The sequence below is a fragment of the Drosophila miranda genome, chromosome XR (assembly GCF_003369915.1).
Source record: "Drosophila miranda strain MSH22 chromosome XR, D.miranda_PacBio2.1, whole genome shotgun sequence".
NCBI classification, from domain to species: domain Eukaryota; kingdom Metazoa; phylum Arthropoda; class Insecta; order Diptera; family Drosophilidae; genus Drosophila; species Drosophila miranda.
Window position 1 is genome coordinate 31,522,232 of NC_046674.1, and position 25,729 is coordinate 31,547,960.

Below are 25,729 nucleotides of genomic sequence, written 5' to 3' on the forward strand. Positions count from 1 at the left end.
AATGTGGCGAACCGCTGCGTTCCCCTCCTGCCCTTCTGGAGCCAGTCGCTCCAAAGCCAGGTGCTAGTCCGGAAAAGCTTATCCAGGAATAATAAAAGCGGTTTTCCCTTTTCTTTTTGATGCACTTGAAAATAACTTGATGCTGCCAAAAAAGCGCATCATACGCTCTGAGCTTCAGAAACTTGGTATCTCCTTCTGGAGCTCTGAACTGGAGATCAATAATAACGAAGGGGAACGTTGTGAGTCGCAGCTACGGCTCTACATTTCTACCCGATACTCAGTTAGAATGGCTCCCTCTGCCAAAGAGCGCACTCATTGCACGACGAAGAGTGTGTGAAAGAGATGGTCCTAATCCGGAAACATTATCTGGAAATGAGACGAACAAGAGAAACTCAAGCACTGAATTGTCAGAAAAGCCCAAAGCCAAGCCACGAAGTTTCTCCTCCTGGAGAAGCTCTCAATGCGACTTCTCAACTTGAATAAAGACGAAATTCGGACTTAAACGATAATATTACAGGAGACTTTCACCTGAAATGTCCCCTCAAGAAAGGGAAATTAGTAAATATAGACTGCTGTAGATTCTGTGCAATGGAGCAGGACACAGAATGAATATTCTGCGATCTATTAAAGAAGAGTCTTCAAGTTTGTGAGAACAACAGTGACCGGATTTGGGAAATAAGTCCTACCAAACTGATTGACTTCATTAAAATACAGGGATCTTCCACACAATCCTACTGGCCGGTACTAAAGATGAATTTATTTTCGAAGTGCACATGAACCAACATGGCAAATGTTCTTTTAATTTGCATGGCATTTTCTGTAAGTAGAAGTAGTCGCTACTGACCGACTCTCCGCTCTCCAGCAGCAGCACGAGGTGCTGCACGACGAGCCGTCGTTCTAATTGGACATTGCTCGTTGCAGATTCAATAAAAAATATTTTCAAACTGCATTTTATTTCAAGTTTGTTTGTTTCTTCCAGTTTCTATTTGTCAGATTTTGTTTCGCAACAATATTTGGCTTGAACTTTACATAAATCGATTTTGTTGTTGTTGTTATACAATATATAGATAGAAACATGTTTGTGTATGTTTGCATACATATATCTATCCATAGATAGTTACCATATGGAGGTGTTAAGTATATTCTGATAAAGAAACATGAAATTTGACTAAACTTAGTATGTTTGAAGTCATCTTCTTGTCGTTAAAGGTTTGCCGAGTGGAGTGGAAGGAGAATACATATTGTTCGGAAGTGTGCAAAGTTGAGTTTAAGGTGTGCCAATATGTGTGTCAACGTCTTACGGGTGTCAGTGTTCTTCGGATGGAAGTGCGTCCCGGCAACCCACCCGGTTATTTGGATTGATGAACACACATATGTATGTATATCTTCGGGTTAGGTTACGCTACCGCCTTCTTTTCAAGACTGCACATAGCCCTGCTGCTTCCCTGCTAAGTGTCAATAATGGTGGGGATTTGGATAAGGATTCAGAGATTTCTATGTACACAGACTTGGGGAGTTGCTGATGACATGGCCGTGGTCATGGAACAGACTATAGATCAAATTATCAATCAGAAGCAAAGAAACACAGAGTGCTCATTTGTTATATTTTCTTTCTTTCTTTTCGGTTACTCTTATCTGCTGTGGGGGTCACATGTATAGTCTCGTGTATAGTCCTTGAAGGTGCTGGCAAAATCTAGCCTAGTTTTTTTTTAAGTGTAGTATATGTATATTATATATATATATAACTAGAGAAGGTCCTCGAAATTCGGTCTACTACACAAACTATCAAGAAGTTTTCTAATGTTAGCTCAAAAAAAAATATAATCAAGTTTTTATGTGTTATAGTGTAAGAGAACGCAAGACGATTTTACAAAGTTGAAGCTGGACGTGTGTAAGGATTGTAGTTTTAGTTCGAATTTAGGTTTAGGTTTCTTTTGGTTTTTCGTTTTAGTACTCAACGTGTTGAGGTGTGTGTGTTTATGTGTGGGGAAGGGGGATCTGTTTCCTTTCCAAAGGATAACTTGTAAAATGCTTAGACGTATAAATATGCTCTCCTAATGTTAGTACGTAATAATCACATTGACTGTCGCCATTGCCATCGCTCTTGCTCTCGATCTCCTACAGCTTCATGTTCAGCTCCAGCTCCAGTTCTTCCCCTTTCGTTCCGAAGCTGAACTACTACTTCTCGCTCTTCGTTCGGACTACATGTGATGCCATTGCCTTACAGCCACGTTGGCATTATCATTGAGTCGAGCAATTTCCTCGTGCAGCTTGTGACCCAACCACTGCATAAAGATGCGGCGATAGGCATACTGGCTGAGGCGCAATGGATTGCCGCGCCTTAGGCCCTGATCCGTCTCCCCATACTCGTCCAGATACGGTGGCTGGACATAGCAGCCCTTGCCACGGCCTAGATAGACAACCTGGCAGTCCCGTATGCGTAGAAATATGCCGACCTCGGCGCCGCAGCTGTGGGCATGATGGGTGCAGGCCCCCACCGACATCTTTCCCAGCTCTGGCTGACAGCAGTACGATTGTCCACAAAGCACTTTGCCACAGATCAGGCACATCGTAGGGGTCTTCATTTCCTCGCGCTCGTTGTTGGGACAGAAAATGTCCGATACGCTGTTGATCAGATCGCTGTAGTCCTCAAAGAGCGGCTTCAGCTCCGGCAGGGGACGCAGACATGGTAACACCTCCACGGGATCTCCATAGCGTAAACTGCACTGCTCGGCCTGGCGCAGGATGTGCGGATGCGAGGCAAAGTTGTGCATCACGGTGGCATAGACTGTCTCCATATCGAAATATACGCCCATGTCAGCATCCAGACCCAGGTACTGGCACATCAGGTCAAATCTATCCGGTTGTTCTGTGGGGAACGTGTCGGGGAACTCAACATCGGTCAGGCAGCGGTAGAAGAGGCAGGCGCATCGCAAGAATGCTCTCATCTGACACTGTACATACTCCAGCATCAGGGCCAGGTGCTGCAGCTCGCATGGGATTACCACAGTCTGCTCTTGGTTCTGACTTTGGCTCTGACTCTGGTCGTGCTTCTCCTCCGACTCCTTTTGCTGCACCAGCTGGCGCATTCGGGATGGCACATTGTAGCGACGATAGAACGCCACCATATTCTCCTGGATCTTCGAGGGAAGCTGCTCCACATATGCTAGCTGAGAGAGCTCAGTTGGCGCCATGCCAGCCTCCTCCTTGGCCCGCCGACTGTCCAGCTGTTTCTCAACGTCAAAGCAGATGACGGCCTTTGTGACATTGGCCAGGAACATTGTCTGCATCATGTAGAAATCGAACATGCTCCCGCTGGGCAGAAAAGTGTGTTCTATGCAACAGATTGAAAATCAAGAATCAGTAATCAGCAACAAAGAGAGCGATGCGACGCACTGGATTCGGATTACACTTACCATTCTCCCTCACCATGAGGTTGAGGACCCCAAAGCTTAGCTGGACTAGCATGCGAAAGCAGTCCCATTCGAGGACACTGGTTCCCTTCTGGTTGAATATGGTGTCCAGCAGCTTGGACGCCAGTTCGGGTCGCTGCGGAGCCCAACTCGAGTAGAGGGCGCAGGCGCGCACCAGGTTCGTGGTGCACGTCTGATGGCGCATGGGCATCTCCACCTTGAGCGGCTTCCGCATAGTGTACATGTAGATCTCAAGGGACTCCAATGTGTAGCTGCATGTGTCAAACACCAGGTACGGGTTCTCGGCCTCGCCGCCTACTCCGCCCTCTGTGACAGCGTTCGGCTGTTGGCTTATCATCGCATTTTGCAGCGCCTTGTTGAAGGAGGTCATCACCTCCATACAAGTGGCGTGCAGCTGCGGCTTCGCGATCAGCTGCACACTACGCTCGAACTGAGCCAGATCGCCGATTACATTGGACCTGCGCAGAACGCTCGGATACTGCCACATGGTGTTGTCACCGGCTGGAGCCGATAGCTCCCCAGCAAGAGTCCTTATGATCTCCACGAAGCAGTCCAGGGGCAAGTAGCTCTCGGAGCTGACAGCCGGCGGCACTCCGGGAAGGCCGCCGGGAATAAGTCCGACCAGGGGCTCGCTGACGGGGAGCACAGTATTGCTGAGGGCCCGGCAATACGGACAGTGGAACTCCACGTTGTGGCCCTGGCTGAGGGCGAGACGATTCCGGTGGAGGCGACGCTGCTCCTTAGACTCCTCGTTACTGTAGTACTCCTGCCAGCACTTGTAGTGCATCACGTGGCCGCAGCAGCTCACGTGCATGCCGCACTTGCCCTTGTAGTGGCTCGGTGTAGTCAGGATCACGCGTGAGGTCTGCACAAACGCGGAGCTAACGAGCGGTGGTCCGTCCGGGTTGATGCTACAGTTCTCGAAGCACAGGATGCATTTGAAGCTGTTCTCCTGCGCCTGGTAGTGGGCCCGGTTTGGCCCCAGGCAGGCCGGGTTCTGCTTTATCACTAGAGCTGCCGCACCCTGGTCCTCTAGGCTCTCATCCGATATATCCTCCCAATCCATAGCGGTGCTGCCCATGGAGGATGCCGCCCCCCGGCTACTAGAGGCTCCTGTTGAGATTGAATCCTGCTCCAGGTCGCTGTTGGCAAACATCTCAGCGTTCGACTTCATAAAGGACTTTTGGGCACTCTTCATCTGGGCCATAATCTTGGCTCGACGCTCGGCGGCCAGCTTGGCGCGGGTCTCCTTCTCCTGGCGTGCCTGTTCCTCGGATGTCAGCGGCGGCTCTTCGCCCGCAGTCTTCTTCTGAGAGCCGCTGGGCCCGGCCGCTGCTGCTGGCGCCTGCTTGGCCTGCATATCCTTGTACCGTTTAATGGTCCAAAGCACAAAGTCACGATGTGCCTCCAACTGTGGCGAAATGAGATCAAATTAAAGGACATTCAAGGCAGGCAGTATATAAAGCGTGGACACTAACCCTTGGGCAGCGTGCTAGCTCGTCCAACTTGTCGAGGATTCCAAACTGCTGCGCGCGCTCATAGAAACTGAGAAATGGGTAGTGCTCGCTAAGTTCCTCTTGGATGGCAAAGCCGAGCAAATGTAAAATCTGAATTGAAAAGAAATTACGATTGTTAACATCAGAAGCAGAACGAACAGAACAGGAAACTACATACCTTCTGCACATGGGATTCCGAGAAGGAGCGGCTGCGAATGTCCAGAGCCCGATCCATAGTCAAAGTGCAGATGCTGAGGAACACATTGCACTGCAATATGTTGGCCATGGACCTGTAATGGTAGCAAGAGAAAATTGGCATTAGCATTAGCAACAGAATCCTCCATACGAGTATCCTCAAGCGGACTCACGTGAACGCTGGAGTCAACTGCGGCAGCATGGGGGGCGGACAGCAGACCAGTTCCTTTTTGGCCTTGCGACGCTCCCGCTGCAGCTCCTCGGCCTTTGATTTATCCTCCTTGGTGTAGTGATAGAAGTACACGTTGAATTCTTCGAACAGCGACTCCTTCAGAACGTAGACGCCCTTCCGATCGGCACCCACGGGCTTCTTGAACGTGGCCACCGTGTTGATGACGTCCTCGAAGACACTGTCACTGTTGCCGCCGGTGGTGTCAGGCAGGGCGCGACTCAGCTCCGAATGGGAGTAGGATTTGATGCACAGCAGCTGGATTATCTCCTTGCGCAGGCGATCTTCCTCGGTCATGAGCGATACTCCGGGCATCCAGCGCTCCCCGATGATGACGATGAGCAGCTCGAGGAACTCGTCGATCATTGACAGCTGGCGCATGAACTCATCGTCGAGGGGGGACTCGGCCAGCTTCGATTCGTAGTTGGACTGGGCCCATCTGATCAGATTGAACTTGTTCAGGGCATGGATGAGGAACTCGTTGCTCTCCATAAGAGAGGCACCAATCTGCAGGCAGACAATGTCCCTGTCCAGCATCTCGACGCGGCAGCGCACATTTCTGTAGAGGTACAGCTGGTGGAGCAGAGAGTAGCCGTTGCGGCGCCACATTCCGGCGGCCACCTGGGCAATCATCGCATGGGTGCACAGCACCGGCTCTATGATCTCGCGCGGCGTCATCTTGATGTTCAGCGCCTCGGTTTCGGCCACCAGGCAGTCGTAGCTTAGGTCGTGTGACCCCAGATGCAGGTAGATCCCGGCATAAAAGCGAGTCAATGGCAGATGAATGGACACCGGCCGCACCGAGACATCGTATATGAGGCAGTTGGCCACATGTCCAGCCACACTCTTGGCCTCCGCCTCCTCGCCTCCGACAATAAAGTTGTTGCTCACCAGAGCCCGCACCGTCATCTTGTAGAGTTTGTGCAGCAGCGTCTTGTCGGTGGATGCCCACTCGATCACCTGCGAAATGGTCGTGGCCAGCTTTATGTGCAGATTGAAGGCGCACTCCCACTCCGGCTCGTAGTCCATATGCTGTCCCGTCTGGCGAGTAATCGACTCCATGCCTTGCATCACATTTAGGACTCGCATCAGAGCCTTGCAGCCTTCTAGAAATCCAGTGCGCAGCTCATTGCTCAGAACGTCTGGCTTGAGGCTGAGCAGATAGCGCAGGTCGTACAGAATATAGTTGGCTCGCTTGAAGAAGGTCAGGCTGGCAATGTTCTTGCTGAAGTGGAGGGTGCGATTGAGGATGAATTTCTCGATGGCCACGTAGTAGAATGTGTGCAGCAGCTTGTCGAATATGCCCTCCTTGACGATCAGGCGATGGGCAATGCTGGGGACGGTGAAGAGCTGCACACTGAGAGAGACTATCGAGAAGGCGTGGTCGTGGTCATCGTTGATGAAGTCCTCCACGATTGTCGCGTAGCGGCGTGAGAACTCTTGGGCCAGCACCATCTTGTTCTCGTACTCCATGAGCATGCCCGAGATGAGGAGGCGGTGCCAGCAGGTGCGAGCGGTCTTCCACAGCTTCACGTCGCACTCGAGGATGTGGCGGATGCAGAAGGACTCCTGCTTCTGCTGCACCAGCTCGGAGAAGGTCTTGCGGAAGAGGTAGTGGCGGACAAGGAACTCCTGGAACCAGCTAAGCAGCTGGAGGGCGAACTGCTGGCAGGCCACCGAGTTGATGTGCAGCACGGAGGTTCGCAGCGACTGGTTGTTGCGGAGATTGGTAAGGAGACCGCTCGGTGGTATCATCTGGTTCTCTATGGCCATCTTCAGCTCGTTGCACGCCTTGAACGTGTCGCACTTGACCACGGCCCTGCCCTCGCGGTCTATGGCCGCCACTATCTCCATGGGATCCTTGTGGCGGCACTTGGCGATCTTTGTCAGCGTCTGGATGACCTGGTCAAACGTGTGCGACTCGTCGTTGTACAGCACCGTGCAAAAGTGCGCCCCATCCAGCTCCAGCCCCTCCCCGTCGAGGCACTTCAGACTGGCGTTCGGCTCGATCTCCAGATAGTTGACGCAAAACGCCAGAATGGCACTGAAGCAGATCTCGCTGCGCTCCAAAACGGCCCCACTGATGATCTTGCTCTCGAGCGGATTCTTTCGATTATCCTGCAACAGATACGGATACGGATTCGGATGTTAAAGTAAGGGGTAGCATGCTAGGAAGCACTCTCGTTTTACTCACCAAATGCAGATGACAATAGTGATCCTTCTTCCAGGCCTCATTGTCCCCACAATCGCAGCAGCCACCGCCGCCGGAGGTGGACATTTTGTACTTGTGGAAGCGATGCGCCGACCGCTTAAAGCAGTTTACGCACAGCACACAGGTGGGATCCATGCCACACTCCCGGCAACTGTAGGTGGGCTCCCCATTTTTGAACACCTTGCCGCAGACGGTAGCGGTGTTGCCCTCGAGCCGCAGCTTCTCCAGCGCCGATTTTGGGTTATCGCCAAGCATGAACTCGACCAGAACATCGATTATCTCCTCCTTGGCCAGGGCTTCTTTGAACATGCATTTCACTAAAAAAAATATAAGAAAACGGAGCAACGGAGAGGCATGAAATAATTGACAAGGTTACGAGAACATATATGCTGGGGGTGGGTACAATGCTGGCAAATGAATTCGTTCAGTGACCCAAGACATTCAACGTCGATGCCTTCTTTAGGTGGAAGTAGGAGGCGGGAATAAGGAGTATATGTATTTCCCTAAACTCTGTCGAGTATCGGGTATAACTAAGATAGCGTAGGGAAGTAAGAACATACATATGTATGGCTGACATGTTCTGCAAAAAATCGCTCCAATTGATAAGACAACACATCCATCAACCTCTGTATGCTGCACCATCAAGCGTCCCATGTGAAACCAGCAGAAGGCTGTTACGCGCGGATACCAGGCAAAAACGCATTCCTCCTTCACGAATGCTCCAGTAGCCGCTTGTGTGGAGTAGACTTCGAATAGAGGGTATACATATGTATACACATGCACATACATACATACGTGCATCACAATATTCAATCATTAGCCCCACTCTAGGATTAATTTCAGTTCTAGACAGCATGGAGACTACTTTGGTGATTCAAAGTAAAATAATTCGGTCTTACTCGGGGGATAGAGACGGAAGAGACCCTGTGAGTGCCAAAGTGAGTGGAGAACACACTACTTGAGTTAGGGTGAAGGTGGGGATGGGATGTGGGATTTTGGATAAACGCATTTAGTCATTGTTTAGCGGTGTAGTATTACTTGCATTCGTACAGCATACGTGCATATACATATGTATATATGTACATACATGCATTTGTATGTTCATATGAACATACATATGAGTAACACAAACATCATCGGTCTGTGTAAAATATCACTTAGTTTTTAGAACAGGTTAAACAGCATAAAGAAAGATATCATGACAATCATGATCGTGATGATGACGATGATGTTGCGACCGCAAGAGAGCTGGAGACTGGAGGCGAAGAGAAACCTTCCATCGAAACGAGTTTTCGAATTGAAATCAAAACCACAAATCGTCAAATACAACAAATACAAATACAGTTCAAGGTCGCGCCTTTATATGCAACACATACATATGTACATATGTATGTACGTATGCAGGTATGAACTCTGCCTGCATCGTTCAGAGCGAGACAGATAGATAGATACTATCCAATGAGAGTAAGAGAGTAGAAGTAGGAGCGGGAAGAAGAGAGCGCGAGCGAGGGAATCAGATGTAAGAGCGACAGCGGTTCCCGTTAGCTATTTTTATACCTGGTACTCGAAGAGTACAAGGGTATATTCGATTTGTGGTGAAAGTGAATGGGGATGTGTGTAACTTCCCAGAACTTCCGTCCGTCCGTCCGTCCGTCCGTCCGTCCGTCCGTCCGTCTTGTTTGACGCCTAGTTCTCAGAGACTATAAGAGCTAGAGCAACTTAATTTTGAGTCCAGACTCCTGTGATATCACACTGAACCGTCCCCTTCCGCCCCCCACGAAGGACGAAAGCTGCGGCATGCACAATTTGACGATACGACAAAAACTAAAAAAGCAGAGTCGCAGATAATGACCATATCTAGCAGATTGCCGAGTCTAGATCGGATCGGAGCAATATTATAGCCAGAGGGAACAAATGAAATTGCAGTGGCTAGGCAACGCCTTCCACGCGCTCACTCTCTTTCTCTTCTCTCTCTTTCACACACTCTTCCACAATCGACAACGCATCTGAGAATCTGACGTCGCAACGATTCTCGGGCTATCAACGAAAATAATAAATACAACAAAGTCTGCAGTGCACATAGTATGTATGCACATACATAGTACGTACATACATGCATATACCTACATACATATGTATGTACTGTTTTTTGCTATGTATCTATAGGTGATTCTTCCATTTACTGACGAATATGTGCATGCAAAACGTTCCACTGTAAAACACCAACATATGTACATAACTACGTGTGCAACAGTGTGCTGCTGAGGCGTAATAGAGTGGAACAAAGAACGGAACGGGCGGGCGAGGGCCTAGAACAGAGCAGCACAGAGGAGAATCGATCAGCACGGAAATGAACGGAACGGAACTGAACGGTAAAGATCACAGCTGAGGCGGAATTGTCCATGCCATATTCCACGCTCCTTGCGAAAAGCAAACAAAAAGCTCAGCCCCTCCCCACACAAAGAAATGTCCTTCCGGCCTTCTCCGGCGACATGCCAGCGATAGCATGTGTTAATCAGCTAATCGCGCCGAGAGGAAAGGAGAGGAGAGGAGAAGGAGAAGTTTAAGGCACCCCAACCAAATACCCAAGTACTCAAATGGGAACAAAATTAAGCAGAAACAGAAAAGATTTGTTTAAGTATAATGTATTAACACGAATGACACATATATCATCATATGCTTACACATATATATACATATATGTACTTACATGAATATATGTACAATGTACATATATACTCGACACACGAATGCATTCACACAAGAAAGTCTGTATGTCTAATTGTATCAGCCGTTTATTGGCTCCACAAAGAGACAACCTCACGAATTCAAAATCCATCCGTAAGTCTGAAGAAAGCTGGAAAAGACTGGGGACACGTCAGAGGACTGGGGCTGAGGCTGTGACTGAGGTCTGTTCTGGTCTGGACAAGGGCCAGGTAAAAGCAAGTTGAATAAACCGAATTGAATTCAAATACAAATATATATATTTCACATTCTGTTTTATCAGTCATTGTCGTCACAACCACCGTGGCCCAAAGTCTGTCCTCACAACAGTGTCATCTTAACATCTACGTTTTCTGTTCTGCTCGATTGCCTACGACGATCTCTATATGAAATTGAGAAAGTAGAAAGCAGCAAGGTCCTATCATGGTTATCCTGGATCCTGGAGCTTCCTAGCCTACGAGTCGAGTATGTGCTGCCAGATCCCAACAGTTTACCCCTGCACGAGGGGGTATAAGAGCGGTTTCATATGTCAAGTCAATCGAAGTTCCAGCTTTGCTGTTCACTCTAAAGCTTTGTGAACAACACCCCAAATATAATAATAACAACAGATAAACAGTGGGAGGGAGGAGCGGCAGAAACGGGAGGTTGACGCAGTAGGCGCAATACCGAATCGTTTGTTCAAACGACAATAGAAACAAAATGAAACCCAAGAGCGAGCAGTAGTGCATCTCACCTGTGTCCAGCTCGTTCTCGTAGTCAAAGTACTTGGGCGACTCCTTCTTGAAGAACTCGATGAAGTCGTTGCGTGTCAGTGTGCCAGCCTGGAGTTTCAGCCGCCACTCCTTCAGCGGGGTGCTGCACTCGTCCGGGGGCCCACTACAACGTCGTCCATATCGAAAAGATCCATCTTCTTCCTCCCAGTGTCAGTGTGTGTCCCTCCCTATGCTCAATGCCCGATGCAATGTTCGATGCTCGTGGCGCTGGTGTGAGTGTGATGTGTGGGATGGGGTCGCTCTGCTGCAGTTTTAATGCTTTTGGTGTTGTGTTGGTGTGCTTTCAGAGCTTTTTCGATTCTTGCTTCTCTTCTCTTCTCTTCTCTTCTCGAGGGCGACTTGCTGTCTCTTTCTGGCTCTCAGCTGTGATTTAAGCGTGGGTGGCGGGTGGCTTGTCCTTCGCACCTAACGCCGTTGTTGCAACCGTTTGTCGTTGTGGTTATCGTGGCTGCATTTGAACCAATTCGAATCGAGGGTTAGCGGAGGTGCTTCTGTGACTCTTTCCGCGATGAGGAGGCACTATCGTTCTCGTGGTTACTTGAAAATTTAATTTTCAAAAGCTGAACGGAAACGAGAAAATAAAACACATTTTGAATTTACAGCGAAGTTTCACGCAACAATTCCGATTCACGTTTCACTTATTTTTGTCAGTCACTTTTGAAGTTGCCCTAAGGATTTAGTTTGAATCAATATCCGTACAGAACACACTAGGCACAGGCACACTTCGACGTGGGTGGGTGGAAGAAATTGAATTGGAATCGTGGAATCGTGGGTGGAATTAGATTTGTAAGCTAGTCTTTAGTAGACCCTTTAGTTAGCCCCTGAAGCTAGCCTTCCTTTCTTCTTAATGCTATCATACATAGGCACTCGGCTGTAGTCTTTTTAAGTCTTCAGAGATGTTCTTGATGATCACCTTGATCGTCTGTGCAATACTATTTTTGTCAGACCCGACGCGTCGCTAAGTTTCAAGATCTATAGAGATCAAGGATACAGGAGTGCAGTTTACGTGGCATGATGTGCGATTATTGAAGCACTTTCTTTCAGTTCGAGATCAATGGCAACCGGAGGAGAAGGCTATCTGCGAGGGTCCTTGGTAAATCATCCGATTTATCTATTTCGCCGATGCATAGCCTTACCTCTGAGCAAACTTCGGCGCGCCGATGTTTACATACATTAAAGTAAGATTAAGCCCATGCACCTATATATTTGAAACGAATACCTGTAGAATACAATATGTGCGCATTGAGACGGCTGATTCATCTGAGGGAAGTTCTTGGACCCAGCGCATTTCTCTTCCCAGCACTCCTATTCCCATCATGTGCCTAGGCCTAGCCCTAGCCCAATATGTGTTGCGGATACTCCTATTCACGTAGTATTAGATCTAACACGCACACACATTGCACTAGTATACGTACGTATACTTGGATTTCATTTACTTACCAAATGGGAATGGGAATGGGACGAACTCTCTCTGCCACAAGCAAAACTAACTCTCTCTCTCTCATCCTCTCTCTCCCTCGATTTCATTTTGCCTCAAATGAATTCAGGAATCTTCTGCGATCCTTGGGCACCACCTCGAAACTGCTGGGCGAGGCCATTGGCGAACGGATCACGTTCAAGGCCAAGGATGCCAAGAAGCGTCTGGACAGGAACCTAAGGAGCTCCACGGAAGCGATCAGCAATCTCAGCGCTGACGCTGGCAGCCGTCTGAAGAATGCCAGCAGGCGATTCGGGTCGAACTTCACCTTGGGGGGCAGGGGAGGCCATGGGGACAGAGAAGCGGAGGGTGGAGAAAGCTCCGTGGGAGAGTTTGACCTTGAGCGACGACAGACCATGCCCAACACGGATGTCTTCAATGCGATACAGTTCTCCAGTCCCCTGAACCGGAATGTCGTCGGCGGAGGATTCACCGATCTCCGCGATCAGGCAAAGGTCACTGCCAAAGTCAAAGTTGAGGATCAAGAGGTGCCAGCTGGGGGGGACGGTGCCGGGGATGATGACGGCTGTTATGAGGTGCCCAAGGTGCAGGGTAAGCCCCCAGCTACGATGAGGCACTGAGGGCACGTCCCTCCCCACCTCCCCCGCTGGCCAAAAATCTCTCTCAGGAGCAGGTCCAGCTACGGACGCAGCAGCGTCCCCCGATCCGCGGAGATGACGCAACGACGTCGTCTCCGCCATCGTCCCTGCCAATGCCCGCGTTCCCTCCGCCGCGCCTCTCCCAACAGCCGGAGCGGTTCCGGCTGGACGCACTGCAGCCGCCCGTGCGGCAGAAGCGCCGCAAGAACTACGAGCACATCGAGCTGCGACGTCCCCCCGTGGACTCCGCCGAGCTGAAGGAACTGAATCGGGCAGCGGCGGTAGCGGAGCGAGAGGAATCGCTGCTAATCTGCGCCAAGATTGCCGCCGAAGAGGCGAGGGCCCCAAAGCCAGAGCGCAGCGATTCCTGGCAGTTCTACGGCGAGGATGTCGATTCGCAGCAGGGAGAAGAGGTGCAGGAAGAAGACTCCTCCCGGGAACCGGTCTATGCCAACCAGGAAGCCACCTACGGGAAGCTCTTCGAGATGGCCACCGCGGGGAGCAGTCGCGGCTGCAACTTGTTGACCCCCAACCAGCAGCAGCAGCAAAACCAGCAGCAGCAAGAGCTGGCCTGCATCAGCGAAGATGGGGAGCTGGACAGCAACGACGGAGCCGTCGGTGGATGGTCCGCGCCCCAGGAGCTGATCGAGGAGTTCGATCCATTAATGAGCAGCAAGTGCTCGACGCTGGAGCGTTCCAACAAGAGCAACGAGCTGCTACTGCTCGAGCACCTACTGGAGGAGGACACCTACGGCACTGTGAAACAAGAGCGGGATCAGGACGATGTCAGCATGTGCACCTCCGAGGAGGAGCCGCCTAGTGGATGTGCGGCCACGACAAGTGGTCGCCAGCCCCAGATCGTGCACCAAAATGCCCAGCTGCTGAACGACAGCCTGGAGCATATGCTGGACCGCGAGCAGGAGCAGTTGGAGGCACGTGCCAGGCCCTATCTGAGCAAGATACCCGAGGGGACCGCCAACAGATCCATGGTGGACTTGGCCAGCGCCTCAAGAAATCGCACCAATTGGTTTGTGGCAGACGGTTCTCCAGTCACAACCACAGCCACAGTCACCTCCACCTCCACGTCCAGCAGCAGCACAAAGTCAGCACTACCAATCGAAGGCGACAGCCCACCCACCTACCTGGAGGCCATTGGAGGAACAGGAACCAGCGGACAGATCGCCCCTGTCAGTATCGAGTCTCGTTCTACGCTTAGCTCTCGTCTGCGGAAGACGATAACCACCTTCTCGAGCGTCAAGCTGCGCATGGATGTGATGAAGAGGCGCTCCAGCTTTAAGGCGGGGGCCCAGAGGCAGTCGGAGGTGAAGGTGGCCCTGCAGATGGTTCCCCGGCCCAGTCTGTCGCCGCTTCTGGTGCGCTACGAAGGTCCCCTTGTGCGGTTTCCCTCGGGCGTGGTCGAAGATATACTTAAGGAGATGCAGAACCGAAAGGCCATACTCAGGGACCGCCAGTTCCAGACATTTCTCGACCATGAGATGAAGACGCTAAGGGAGTCGATACCCTTGGACACCATAACCACGCTGCAGTGCGTCAGCAACAATCGCATCACGGACACGGCGACCCACTTTTACTGCTTCGAGATCACGACATCTCAGCCGAAAAACGGAGGCAACGGCAACGGAGTAAGCGACAGCATGTCCTCGAATCCCAATCTGGTGATGACCAGCAGCTCGTCAGGGAACGTCAAGCAGCAGCGGGTTTCCCATCTGTATGGCGTGGGCAAGGAGTCCGAGAGGGGCGTCTGGATGCAGAAGATCCTTGAGAGTCTCACCAACAGTATGCCTGTCAAGTACACATGCCACTATTACCGCGCGGGCTGGTGCTACCTAAAGGTGGGTGAAGCGTTAAGCTCCTCCCTGAGACCCCATGCCTAATGCGTTGCATTCCGTTCCGTTCCGTTTCAGAACTCTATCACGTCAGAGTGGAGTGGCACCTGGTTGGTGCTTCGCAAGAGCCAGCGACGTCTTTCACTAAAAAAAATATAAGAAAACGGAGCAACGGAGAGGCATGAAATAATTGACAAGGTTACGAGAACATATATGCTGGGGGTGGGTACAATGCTGGCAAATGAATTCGTTCGGTGACCCAAGACATTCAACGTCGATGCCTTCTTTAGGTGGAAGTAGGAGGCGGGAATAAGGAGTATATGTATTTCCCTAAACTCTGTCGAGTATCGGGTATAACTAAGATAGCGTAGGGAAGTAAGAACATACATATGTATGGCTGACATGTTCTGCAAAAAATCGCTCCAATTGATAAGACAACACATCCATCAACCTCTGTATGCTGCACCATCAAGCGTCCCATGTGAAACCAGCAGAAAGCTGTTACGCGCGGATACCAGGCAAAAACGCATTCCTCCTTCACGAATGCTCCAGTAGCCGCTTGTGTGGAGTAGACTTCGAATAGAGGGTATACATATGTATACACATGCACATACATACATACGTGCATCACAATATTCAATCATTAGCCCCACTCTAGGATTAATTTCAGTTCTAGACAGCATGGAGACTACTTTGGTGATTCAAAGTAAAATAATTCGGTCTTACTCGGGGGATAGAGACGGAAGAGACCCTGTGAGTGCCAAAGTGAGTGGAGAACACACTACTTGAGTTAGGGTGAAGGTGGGGATGGGATGTGGGATTTTGGATAAACGCATTTAGTCATTGTTTAGCGGTGTAGTATTACTTGCATTCGTACAGCATACGTGCATATACATATGTATATATGTACATACATGCATTTGTATGTTCATATGAACATACATATGAGTAACACAATCATCATCGGTCTGTGTAAAATATCACTTAGTTTTTAGAACAGGTTAAACAGCATAAAGAAAGATATCATGACAATCATGATCGTGATGATGACGATGATGTTGCGACCGCAAGAGAGCTGGAGACTGGAGGCGAAGAGAAACCTTCCATCGAAACGAGTTTTCGAATTGAAATCAAAACCACAAATCGTCAAATACAACAAATACAAATACAGTTCAAGGTCGCGCCTTTATATGCAACACATACATATGTACATATGTATGTACGTATGCAGGTATGAACTCTGCCTGCATCGTTCAGAGCGAGACAGATAGATAGATACTATCCAATGAGAGTAAGAGAGTAGAAGTAGGAGCGGGAAGAAGAGAGCGCGAGCGAGGGAATCAGATGTAAGAGCGACAGCGGTTCCCGTTAGCTATTTTTATACCTGGTACTCGAAGAGTACAAGGGTATATTCGATTTGTGGTGAAAGTGAATGGGGAACTTCCCAGAACTTCCGTCCGTCCGTCCGTCCGTCCGTCCGTCCGTCTTGTTTGACGCCTAGTTCTCAGAGACTATAAGAGCTAGAGCAACTTAATTTTGAGTCCAGACTCCTGTGATATCACACTGAACCGTCCCCTTCCGCCCCCCACGAAGGACGAAAGCTGCGGCATGCACAATTTGACGATACGAGAAAACTAAAAAAGCAGAGTCGCAGATAATGACCATATCTAGCAGATTGCCGAGTCTAGATCGGATCGGAGCAATATTATAGCCAGAGGGAACAAATGAAATTGCAGTGGCTAGGCAACGCCTTCCACGCGCTCACTCTCTTTCTCTTCTCTCTCTTTCACACACTCTTCCACAATCGACAACGCATCTGAGAATCTGACGTCGCAACGATTCTCGGGCTATCAACGAAAATAATAAATACAACAAAGTCTGCAGTGCACATAGTATGTATGCACATACATAGTACGTACATACATGCATATACCTACATACATATGTATGTACTGTTTTTTGCTATGTATCTATAGGTGATTCTTCCATTTACTGACAAATATGTGCATGCAAAACGTTCCACTGTAAAACACCAACATATGTACATAACTACGTGTGCAACAGTGTGCTGCTGAGGCGTAATAGAGTGGAACAAAGAACGGAACGGGCGGGCGAGGGCCTAGAACAGAGCAGCACAGAGGAGAATCGATCAGCACGGAAATGAACGGAACGGAACTGAACGGTAAAGATCACAGCTGAGGCGGAATTGTCCATGCCATATTCCACGCTCCTTGCGAAAAGCAAACAAAAAGCTCAGCCCCTCCCCACACAAAGAAATGTCCTTCCGGCCTTCTCCGGCGACATGCCAGCGATAGCATGTGTTATACATATATGTACTTACATGAATATATGTACAATGTACATATATACTCGACACACGAATGCATTCACACAAGAAAGTCTGTATGTCTAATTGTATCAGCCGTTTATTGGCTCCACAAAGAGACAACCTCACGAATTCAAAATCCATCCGTAAGTCTGAAGAAAGCTGGAAAAGACTGGGGACACGTCAGAGGACTGGGGCTGAGGCTGTGACTGAGGTCTGTTCTTGTCTGGACAAGGGCCAGGTAAAAGCAAGTTGAATAAACCGAATTGAATTCAAATACAAATATATATATTTCACATTCTGTTTTATCAGTCATTGTCGTCACAACCACCGTGGCCCAAAGTCTGTCCTCACAACAGTGTCATCTTAACATCTACGTTTTCTGTTCTGCTCGATTGCCTACGACGATCTCTATATGAAATTGAGAAAGTAGAAAGCAGCAAGGTCCTATCATGGTTATCCTGGATCCTGGAGCTTCCTAGCCTACGAGTCGAGTATGTGCTGCCAGATCCCAACAGTTTACCCCTGCACGAGGGGGTATAAGAGCGGTTTCATATGTCAAGTCAATCGAAGTTCCAGCTTTGCTGTTCACTCTAAAGCTTTGTGAACAACACCCCAAATATAATAATAACAACAGATAAACAGTGGGAGGGAGGAGCGGCAGAAACGGGAGGTTGACGCAGTAGGCGCAATACCGAATCGTTTGTTCAAACGACAATAGAAACAAAATGAAACCCAAGAGCGAGCAGTAGTGCATCTCACCTGTGTCCAGCTCGTTCTCGTAGTCAAAGTACTTGGGCGACTCCTTCTTGAAGAACTCGATGAAGTCGTTGCGTGTCAGTGTGCCAGCCTGGAGTTTCAGCCGCCACTCCTTCAGCGGGGTGCTGCACTCGTCCGGGGGGCCCACTACAACGTCGTCCATATCGAAAAGATCCATCTTCTTCCTCCCAGTGTCAGTGTGTGTCCCTCCCTATGCTCAATGCCCGATGCAATGTTCGATGCTCGTGGCGCTGGTGTGAGTGTGATGTGTGGGATGGGGTCGCTCTGCTGCAGTTTTAATGCTTTTGGTGTTGTGTTGGTGTGCTTTCAGAGCTTTTTCGATTCTTGCTTCTCTTCTCTTCTCTTCTCTTCTCGAGGGCGACTTGCTGTCTCTTTCTGGCTCTCAGCTGTGATTTAAGCGTGGGTGGCGGGTGGCTTGTCCTTCGCACCTAACGCCGTTGTTGCAACCGTTTGTCGTTGTGGTTATCGTGGCTGCATTTGAACCAATTCGAATCGAGGGTTAGCGGAGGTGCTTCTGTGACTCTTTCCGCGATGAGGAGGCACTATCGTTCTCGTGGTTACTTGAAAATTTAATTTTCAAAAGCTGAACGGAAACGAGAAAATAAAACACATTTTGAATTTACAGCGAAGTTTCACGCAACAATTCCGATTCACGTTTCACTTATTTTTGTCAGTCACTTTTGAAGTTGCCCTAAGGATTTAGTTTGAATCAATATCCGTACAGAACACACTAGGCACAGGCACACTTCGACGTGGGTGGGTGGAAGAAATTGAATTGGAATCGTGGAATCGTGGGTGGAATTAGATTTGTAAGCTAGTCTTTAGTAGACCCTTTAGTTAGCCCCTGAAGCTAGCCTTCCTTTCTTCTTAATGCTATCATACATAGGCACTCGGCTGTAGTCTTTTTAAGTCTTCAGAGATGTTCGTGATGATCACCTTGATCGTCTGTGCAATACTATTTTTGTCAGACCCGACGCGTCGCTAAGTTTCAAGATCTATAGAGATCAAGGATACAGGAGTGCAGTTTACGTGGCATGATGTGCGATTATTGAAGCACTTTCTTTCAGTTCGAGATCAATGGCAACCGGAGGAGAAGGCTATTTGCGAGGGTCCTTGGTAAATCATCCGATTTATCTATTTCGACCCAGCAAGCGATTCGGGTCGAACTTCACCTTGGGGGGCAGGGGAGGCCATGGGGACAGAGAAGCGGAGGGTGGAGAAAGCTCCGTGGGAGAGTTTGACCTTGAGCGACGACAGACCATGCCCAACACGGATGTCTTCAATGCGATACAGTTCTCCAGTCCCCTGAACCGGAATGTCGTCGGCGGAGGATTCACCGATCTCCGCGATCAGGCAAAGGTCACTGCCAAAGTCAAAGTTGAGGATCAAGAGGTGCCAGCTGGGGGGGACGGTGCCGGGGATGATGACGGCTGTTATGAGGTGCCCAAGGTGCAGGGTAAGCCCCCCAGCTACGATGAGGCACTGAGGGCACGTCCCTCCCCACCTCCCCCGCTGGCCAAAAATCTCTCTCAGGAGCAGGTCCAGCTACGGACGCAGCAGCGTCCCCCGATCCGCGGAGATGACGCAACGACGTCGTCTCCGCCATCGTCCCTGCCAATGCCCGCGTTCCCTCCGCCGCGCCTCTCCCAACAGCCGGAGCGGTTCCGGCTGGACGCACTGCAGCCGCCCGTGCGGCAGAAGCGCCGCAAGAACTACGAGCACATCGAGCTGCGACGTCCCCCCGTGGACTCCGCCGAGCTGAAGGAACTGAATCGGGCAGCGGCGGTAGCGGAGCGAGAGGAATCGCTGCTAATCTGCGCCAAGATTGCCGCCGAAGAGGCGAGGGCCCCAAAGCCAGAGCGCAGCGATTCCTGGCAGTTCTACGGCGAGGATGTCGATTCGCAGCAGGGAGAAGAGGTGCAGGAAGAAGACTCCTCCCGGGAACCGGTCTATGCCAACCAGGAAGCCACCTACGGGAAGCTCTTCGAGATGGCCACCGCGGGGAGCAGTCGCGGCTGCAACTTGTTGACCCCCAACCAGCAGCAGCAGCAAAACCAGCAGCAGCAAGAGCTGGCCTGCATCAGCGAAGATGGGGAGCTGGACAGCAACGACGGAGCCGTCGGTGGATGGTCCGCGCCCCAGGAGCTGATCGAGGAGTTCGATCCATTAATGAGCAGCAAGTGCTCGACGCTGGAGCGTTCCAACAAGAGCAACGAGCTGCTACTGCTCGAGCACCTACTGGAGGAGGACACCTACGGCACTGTGAAACAAGAGCGGGATCAGGACGATGTCAGCATGTGCACCTCCGAGGAGGAGCCGCCTAGTGGATGTGCGGCCACGACAAGTGGTCGCCAGCCCCAGATCGTGCACCAAAATGCCCAGCTGCTGAACGACAGCCTGGAGCATATGCTGGACCGCGAGCAGGAGCAGTTGGAGGCACGTGCCAGGCCCTATCTGAGCAAGATACCCGAGGGGACCGCCAACAGATCCATGGTGGACTTGGCCAGCGCCTCAAGAAATCGCACCAATTGGTTTGTGGCAGACGGTTCTCCAGTCACAACCACAGCCACAGTCACCTCCACCTCCACGTCCAGCAGCAGCACAAAGTCAGCACTACCAATCGAAGGCGACAGCCCACCCACCTACCTGGAGGCCATTGGAGGAACAGGAACCAGCGGACAGACCGCCCCTGTCAGTATCGAGTCTCGTTCTACGCTTAGCTCTCGTCTGCGGAAGACGATAACCACCTTCTCGAGCGTCAAGCTGCGCATGGATGTGATGAAGAGGCGCTCCAGCTTTAAGGCGGGGGCCCAGAGGCAGTCGGAGGTGAAGGTGGCCCTGCAGATGGTTCCCCGGCCCAGTCTGTCGCCGCTTCTGGTGCGCTACGAAGGTCCCCTTGTGCGGTTTCCCTCGGGCGTGGTCGAAGATATACTTAAGGAGATGCAGAACCGAAAGGCCATACTCAGGGACCGCCAGTTCCAGACATTTCTCGACCATGAGATGAAGACGCCAAGGGAGTCGATACCCTTGGACACCATAACCACGCTGCAGTGCGTCAGCAACAATCGCATCACGGACACGGCGACCCACTTTTACTGCTTCGAGATCACGACATCTCAGCCGAAAAACGGAGGCAACGGCAACGGAGTAAGCGACAGCATGTCCTCGAATCCCAATCTGGTGATGACCAGCAGCTCGTCAGGGAACGTCAAGCAGCAGCGGGTTTCCCATCTGTATGGCGTGGGCAAGGAGTCCGAGAGGGGCGTCTGGATGCAGAAGATCCTTGAGAGTCTCACCAACAGTATGCCTGTCAAGTACACATGCCACTATTACCGCGCGGGCTGGTGCTACCTAAAGGTGGGTGAAGCGTTAAGCTCCTCCCTGAGACCCCATGCCTAATGCGTTGCATTCCGTTCCGTTCCGTTTCAGAACTCTATCACGTCAGAGTGGAGTGGCACCTGGTTGGTGCTTCGCAAGAGCCAGCGACGTCTCATCTTCGTGAGCGAGGCCACTGGGAATGTGGAGAAAATGGACTTGCGCAAGGCGCGATGCATAGGTGCTATATAAGAGCTATGTAAGAGCTATAAAATAACATTTAATTGCATTTCTATCCCTCTAAAATAGTGCTCAAGGAGAGTGACGAGTCCATCGACAACCTGCACGTGGGGATCGGGCCAATGCTGATGATTGACTGTCCGCCGTATGCTGTCTACATGATCATGAGCTCGGCACGAGAGACAAAGATCTGGCGTCACATCATTCGGGAAGTGGCACACAACAACGGCTTTTCGCTGGGGGATCAGCAGTTGACGCAGTACGATGTGCCCGTGATAGTGGATAAGTGCATTAACTTTGTGTACATCCACGGGTCCATGTCGGAGGGGATCTATCGCAAATCAGGCTCGGAGAACTCCATGCACAAGCTGATGAGCGCCTTCCGAGCGGATGCCTTTAATGTGGAGATCACCCGAAACGAGTACAATGAGCACGACGTAGCCAATGTCCTCAAGCGGTTCATGAGGGACTTGCCCGAGCGCCTCCTGGGCAAGCTAACCGACAGCTTCGTCTTCGTCACCGAGCTGAATTTGGCCGCCGAGAAGATTCCCATCTATCGTGAGCTCCTCGCTCGCCTCTCGCCCATCGAGCATGAGACCTTGCGCCGGATCGTAGGCCACCTGGTGTTCATTAGCTCGCAGCAGACCAAGAACAAGATGAGCCAAGTATGTCTGTCCGTCCGTCCGTGTGTCCCTCCCGATGAGCGCCTAGATCTCAAAGACTCTTAAGCTAGAGCAACCAGACTGTATGTGACTGTGATATCAAAATTTTACCCCGCCCCCTTCTGCAGTCACAAAGCACGAAAGTCTGTGGCATCCTTAATTTTAAAGATACACGAAAACGAAAACGTTGAATCATAGAAAATCATAGAAGATTGCCGAATCTAGATCAGATCGGGTCATTATTATAGCCCTAAGAAACAAATGTACGCTACGCCCAGCCACGCGCTCTCTCATTCTCCCTCCCACACACCCTTCCTCGTGCAGTGTGCGCGATCTGGCAGAAGAGAGCAGAGAGCAACACACCTTCTGACTGAGTATCGGGTATATCACAACGTTCCCGCTCATTCTTTACAACTATGTTATATTTTATTCAATGCAGAAACGGGAGCAGGCCATGCTGGCATGCCTGCAAAAGTATTACGCTGCCGCCGAGACGCTCAAAGATGCGGTCAAGCAGTCGGGGACATAAAGATCTGGATCAGCCTGAATCCGAATCCAGACAACATCACAGAGGTTTGCCATCAGTTATGATTGATCACTTCAGTATGTAATGATCTAATCGCTCTATCCGTCCAGGAAAAGATGCAGGTGAACGCCACGATTTCACCCACCAAAACCGCCTACGAGCTATGTCGGGAATATTCCGTCAAAATGCAACTACCAACCCATCAACTGACGCTCTACGAGGTGATACTGAACGGCAGCCTGGAGCGGCCCCTGCACCATGACACAAAAGTGTTTGACGTGATCCTTAACTGGTCGTACTGGCCGGAGGAAGATCGCAAGCACAACTATCTGATGGTGCGGCCCATTGAGATGCTGCGCGAAATACAGCGGGCGATCAAGAATCTGGCCACAGTGACGCCCGGCAAGGAGCTGCGCTTCGCCGACAATCGCACCAAGACGTTCAAATCTCTACAGTGCGAGCTGCGCGACGGCAAGATTGTTATTTCCAAGAAGGACAAAAACGACAAGACAACTATTATCAGGGAGATATTTCTGCAGAGCTGTACGGCGTATGTTGGCTGTGAGCGCAAACGAGACTTTCCATGGAGCTGGGCCATCACTTTTGTCGAGCGCACCCAGGCACAGATAATGAGGTTTGAGTCTAAAACTGATATCATCAGAGCAAGGTGATTTCTAAGACTTTCATCTCTCCATTGCAGATCGCGAGATGCTCCCTACATTGGCCATGTTCTGGCCGGCAGCGAGTGGGTGGATCGTACCATTTGGTATTCGAGCATCTGGTATTGCCTCTACGGTGACAATATTTTACCACCAGCTGAGATCATCCTCAAGTAAAGGAAGATCTGATCAGCCCTAAACCATATTTTTGTCTCTCTGTTGCATTTCTTTAGTTATTATGTACATACATAGATACTCTGAATTTATATGAAATATGATTAATTTACGATCCGATTTTCACCATCGTTGCACCCCGCCCCCTAACTTTTCGAAGTTTTTTTTTCCTAAACATAAAATGTCGAATAGCTTGGAAAACAATCTACATAGTAAATAATACTATCATACTAATGATCCACATTATCTGTACATAATCATAATCGCCTAAAACCAAAATTGTACATTACCATAACAACATTATTTTTACTTCTTTGCATATGTATGTATAACTGAGTGTTCGATACAGTCTAAGTATCGAAATTACTTTCTGACTACATATACTTTTGGCTACATAAAGCCAAACAGGCAATATTTTCATATTTTTAATATCATTTATTATATATTTATATATATACTTGTTTTAATGGGGTCTGCGATTATATACAGTACATACAAATATTTTGTACCCATTCATTTTAGAATCAACACAATCCAGAAAAGGAAATGTTGAATGAAAATAAAAAGAATACGGAATATACTGTTCATTAATCCGTTCATTATCTTAGAAATAAATTATTAATAATTTTAGAAAAGTATTTGAACATAGTTGTAACGATTCAGACGAGATGTTGGGGAATGGGAGAAGGGCGCACACTGTTATTCCCGGCTGGGATCCTCGGCAATTTGGGGTGGTGATCTTGCCATCCTCTCGCTGGTTGCCTATCCTCATTATTATTAAAATTATTAAATATGCATGCTACGACGAGATTCATGAAGGATCTAAAATTCTATCGACGCGTAACTCCCGCTTGTGCTTTCTTCGCCTTGTTCCGGAAAGCTTCCCCACGCCGCAGGTCTCATTGACCCTCCCTTTCTTGGTCATTCCTAGATCGCGAGTGAACATAAACGGAATGACCCCTTTGCGTACCTATGGGATCTTCAGGGACATTCGGCTAGCTGAAGGCAATCCACTTTGAATTCACATTATAAAATTTATTGACCTCCAATATAGGAGCGAATCTAACTTAAGACTAAAAAAAACGAGGGGGAACGTTGTGAGTTGCTGCGGACACCGCAACTCTACAGTTATACCCGATACTTAGTCAGTATGGCTCTCCTCCGGCAGACGCCGCTAATATTGAACGACACGACAAAGAGTGCGTGCGAGAGAGACAGAAAATCAGTCTGAGCGTGACGTCGGGCGCTGCGTAGCCACTGCAAATTGATTTGTTCCTTTTGGCTACAAAAATGATCCGATCTGATCCAGATTCAGCAATCAGATAGATATGGTCATTCCCTATGATTGTGCGATGTGATTTTCAGTTTTCTCGTATCGTCGAAATTGTGGATGCCACAGATTTTCGTCCTTTGTGGGGTCGGTAGGGGGTGGGGCAAAGTTCTGAAATATTCTTGTAACAGTGACATATCACAGAGGGCTGGATATAAAATGTCGTTGCTCTAGCTCTTATAGTCTTTGAGCACTAGGCGCTGATAGGGACGGACAGACAGACAGGGCTCAATCGACTCGGCTATTGATGCTGATCAAGCATATATGTATGTATATACTTTATGGGGTCGGAAACGATTCCTTCTGGACGTTACGCACATCCATTTTCACCACAAATCTAATATACCCCAATACTCATTTTGAGTATCGGGTATAAAAAGAAGGGCTTTAAAGACTAAAGAATTGGATAATGAGTAATAATAAATAAGACGAACAATTAATTTCTTTAGGTGCATGCATAGAGTCGACGAGCAAGACCGTGAAGGGAGGAAGAAAACGGAACAACAATAGGGGGAATAATTTGAGTGCTTATCTCTCTCTCCTTTTTTTCTTGAGTGGATTACACTTTGCTCAGTTTGCTTTGCCCCTCAGCGGGCTTTAAGTCGAAAACAAAACCAAATAAATTTTTATACCCGATACTCAAAATGAGTATTGGGGTATATTAGATTTGTGGTGAAAATGGATGTGTGTAACGTCCAGAAGGAATCGTTTCCGACCCCATAAAGTATATA

At 49.5% G+C, this 25,729-nt stretch overlaps 2 protein-coding genes, 1 long non-coding RNA gene and 1 pseudogene across 4 annotated transcripts; 2 read left to right on the forward strand and 2 right to left on the reverse strand.

Moving 5' to 3' along the window:
- Window positions 1–969: 969 nt before the first annotated feature.
- Window positions 970–11,743, reverse strand: LOC117186495 (E3 ubiquitin-protein ligase UBR1-like). The gene is made up of 7 exons (XM_033387374.1): window positions 11,024–11,743; window positions 7,549–7,883; window positions 5,299–7,472; window positions 5,109–5,220; window positions 4,913–5,041; window positions 3,417–4,845; window positions 970–3,334 (listed from the first exon to the last, which is right to left on the reverse strand). Exons 2-7 carry the CDS (start codon window positions 7,873–7,875, stop codon window positions 2,202–2,204), a joined length of 5,304 nt encoding a protein of 1,767 aa, XP_033243265.1. The 5' UTR covers window positions 7,876–7,883; window positions 11,024–11,743; the 3' UTR covers window positions 970–2,201.
- Window positions 10,294–24,228, forward strand: LOC117186498 (annotated as a pseudogene).
- Window positions 16,784–18,227, forward strand: LOC117186500. Its single transcript, XR_004471555.1, has 2 exons — window positions 16,784–17,553; window positions 17,625–18,227. It is a non-coding gene; the product is annotated as an uncharacterized LOC117186500 (long non-coding RNA).
- On the reverse strand, window positions 17,776–18,807 carry LOC117186497 (E3 ubiquitin-protein ligase UBR1-like). 2 transcript variants are annotated; one of them, XM_033387376.1, is made up of 2 exons: window positions 18,075–18,807; window positions 17,776–17,813 (listed from the first exon to the last, which is right to left on the reverse strand). In XM_033387376.1, the coding sequence occupies exons 1-2, from the start codon at window positions 18,247–18,249 to the stop codon at window positions 17,791–17,793; spliced, it is 198 nt and encodes a 65-aa protein (XP_033243267.1). In that variant the 5' UTR covers window positions 18,250–18,807; the 3' UTR covers window positions 17,776–17,790. The 2 variants fall into 2 exon arrangements, with proteins under 2 accessions (XP_033243267.1, XP_033243266.1); XM_033387375.1 differs by having other exon boundaries at window positions 17,776–17,837; window positions 18,075–18,756.
- Window positions 24,229–25,729: the final 1,501 nt, after the last annotated feature.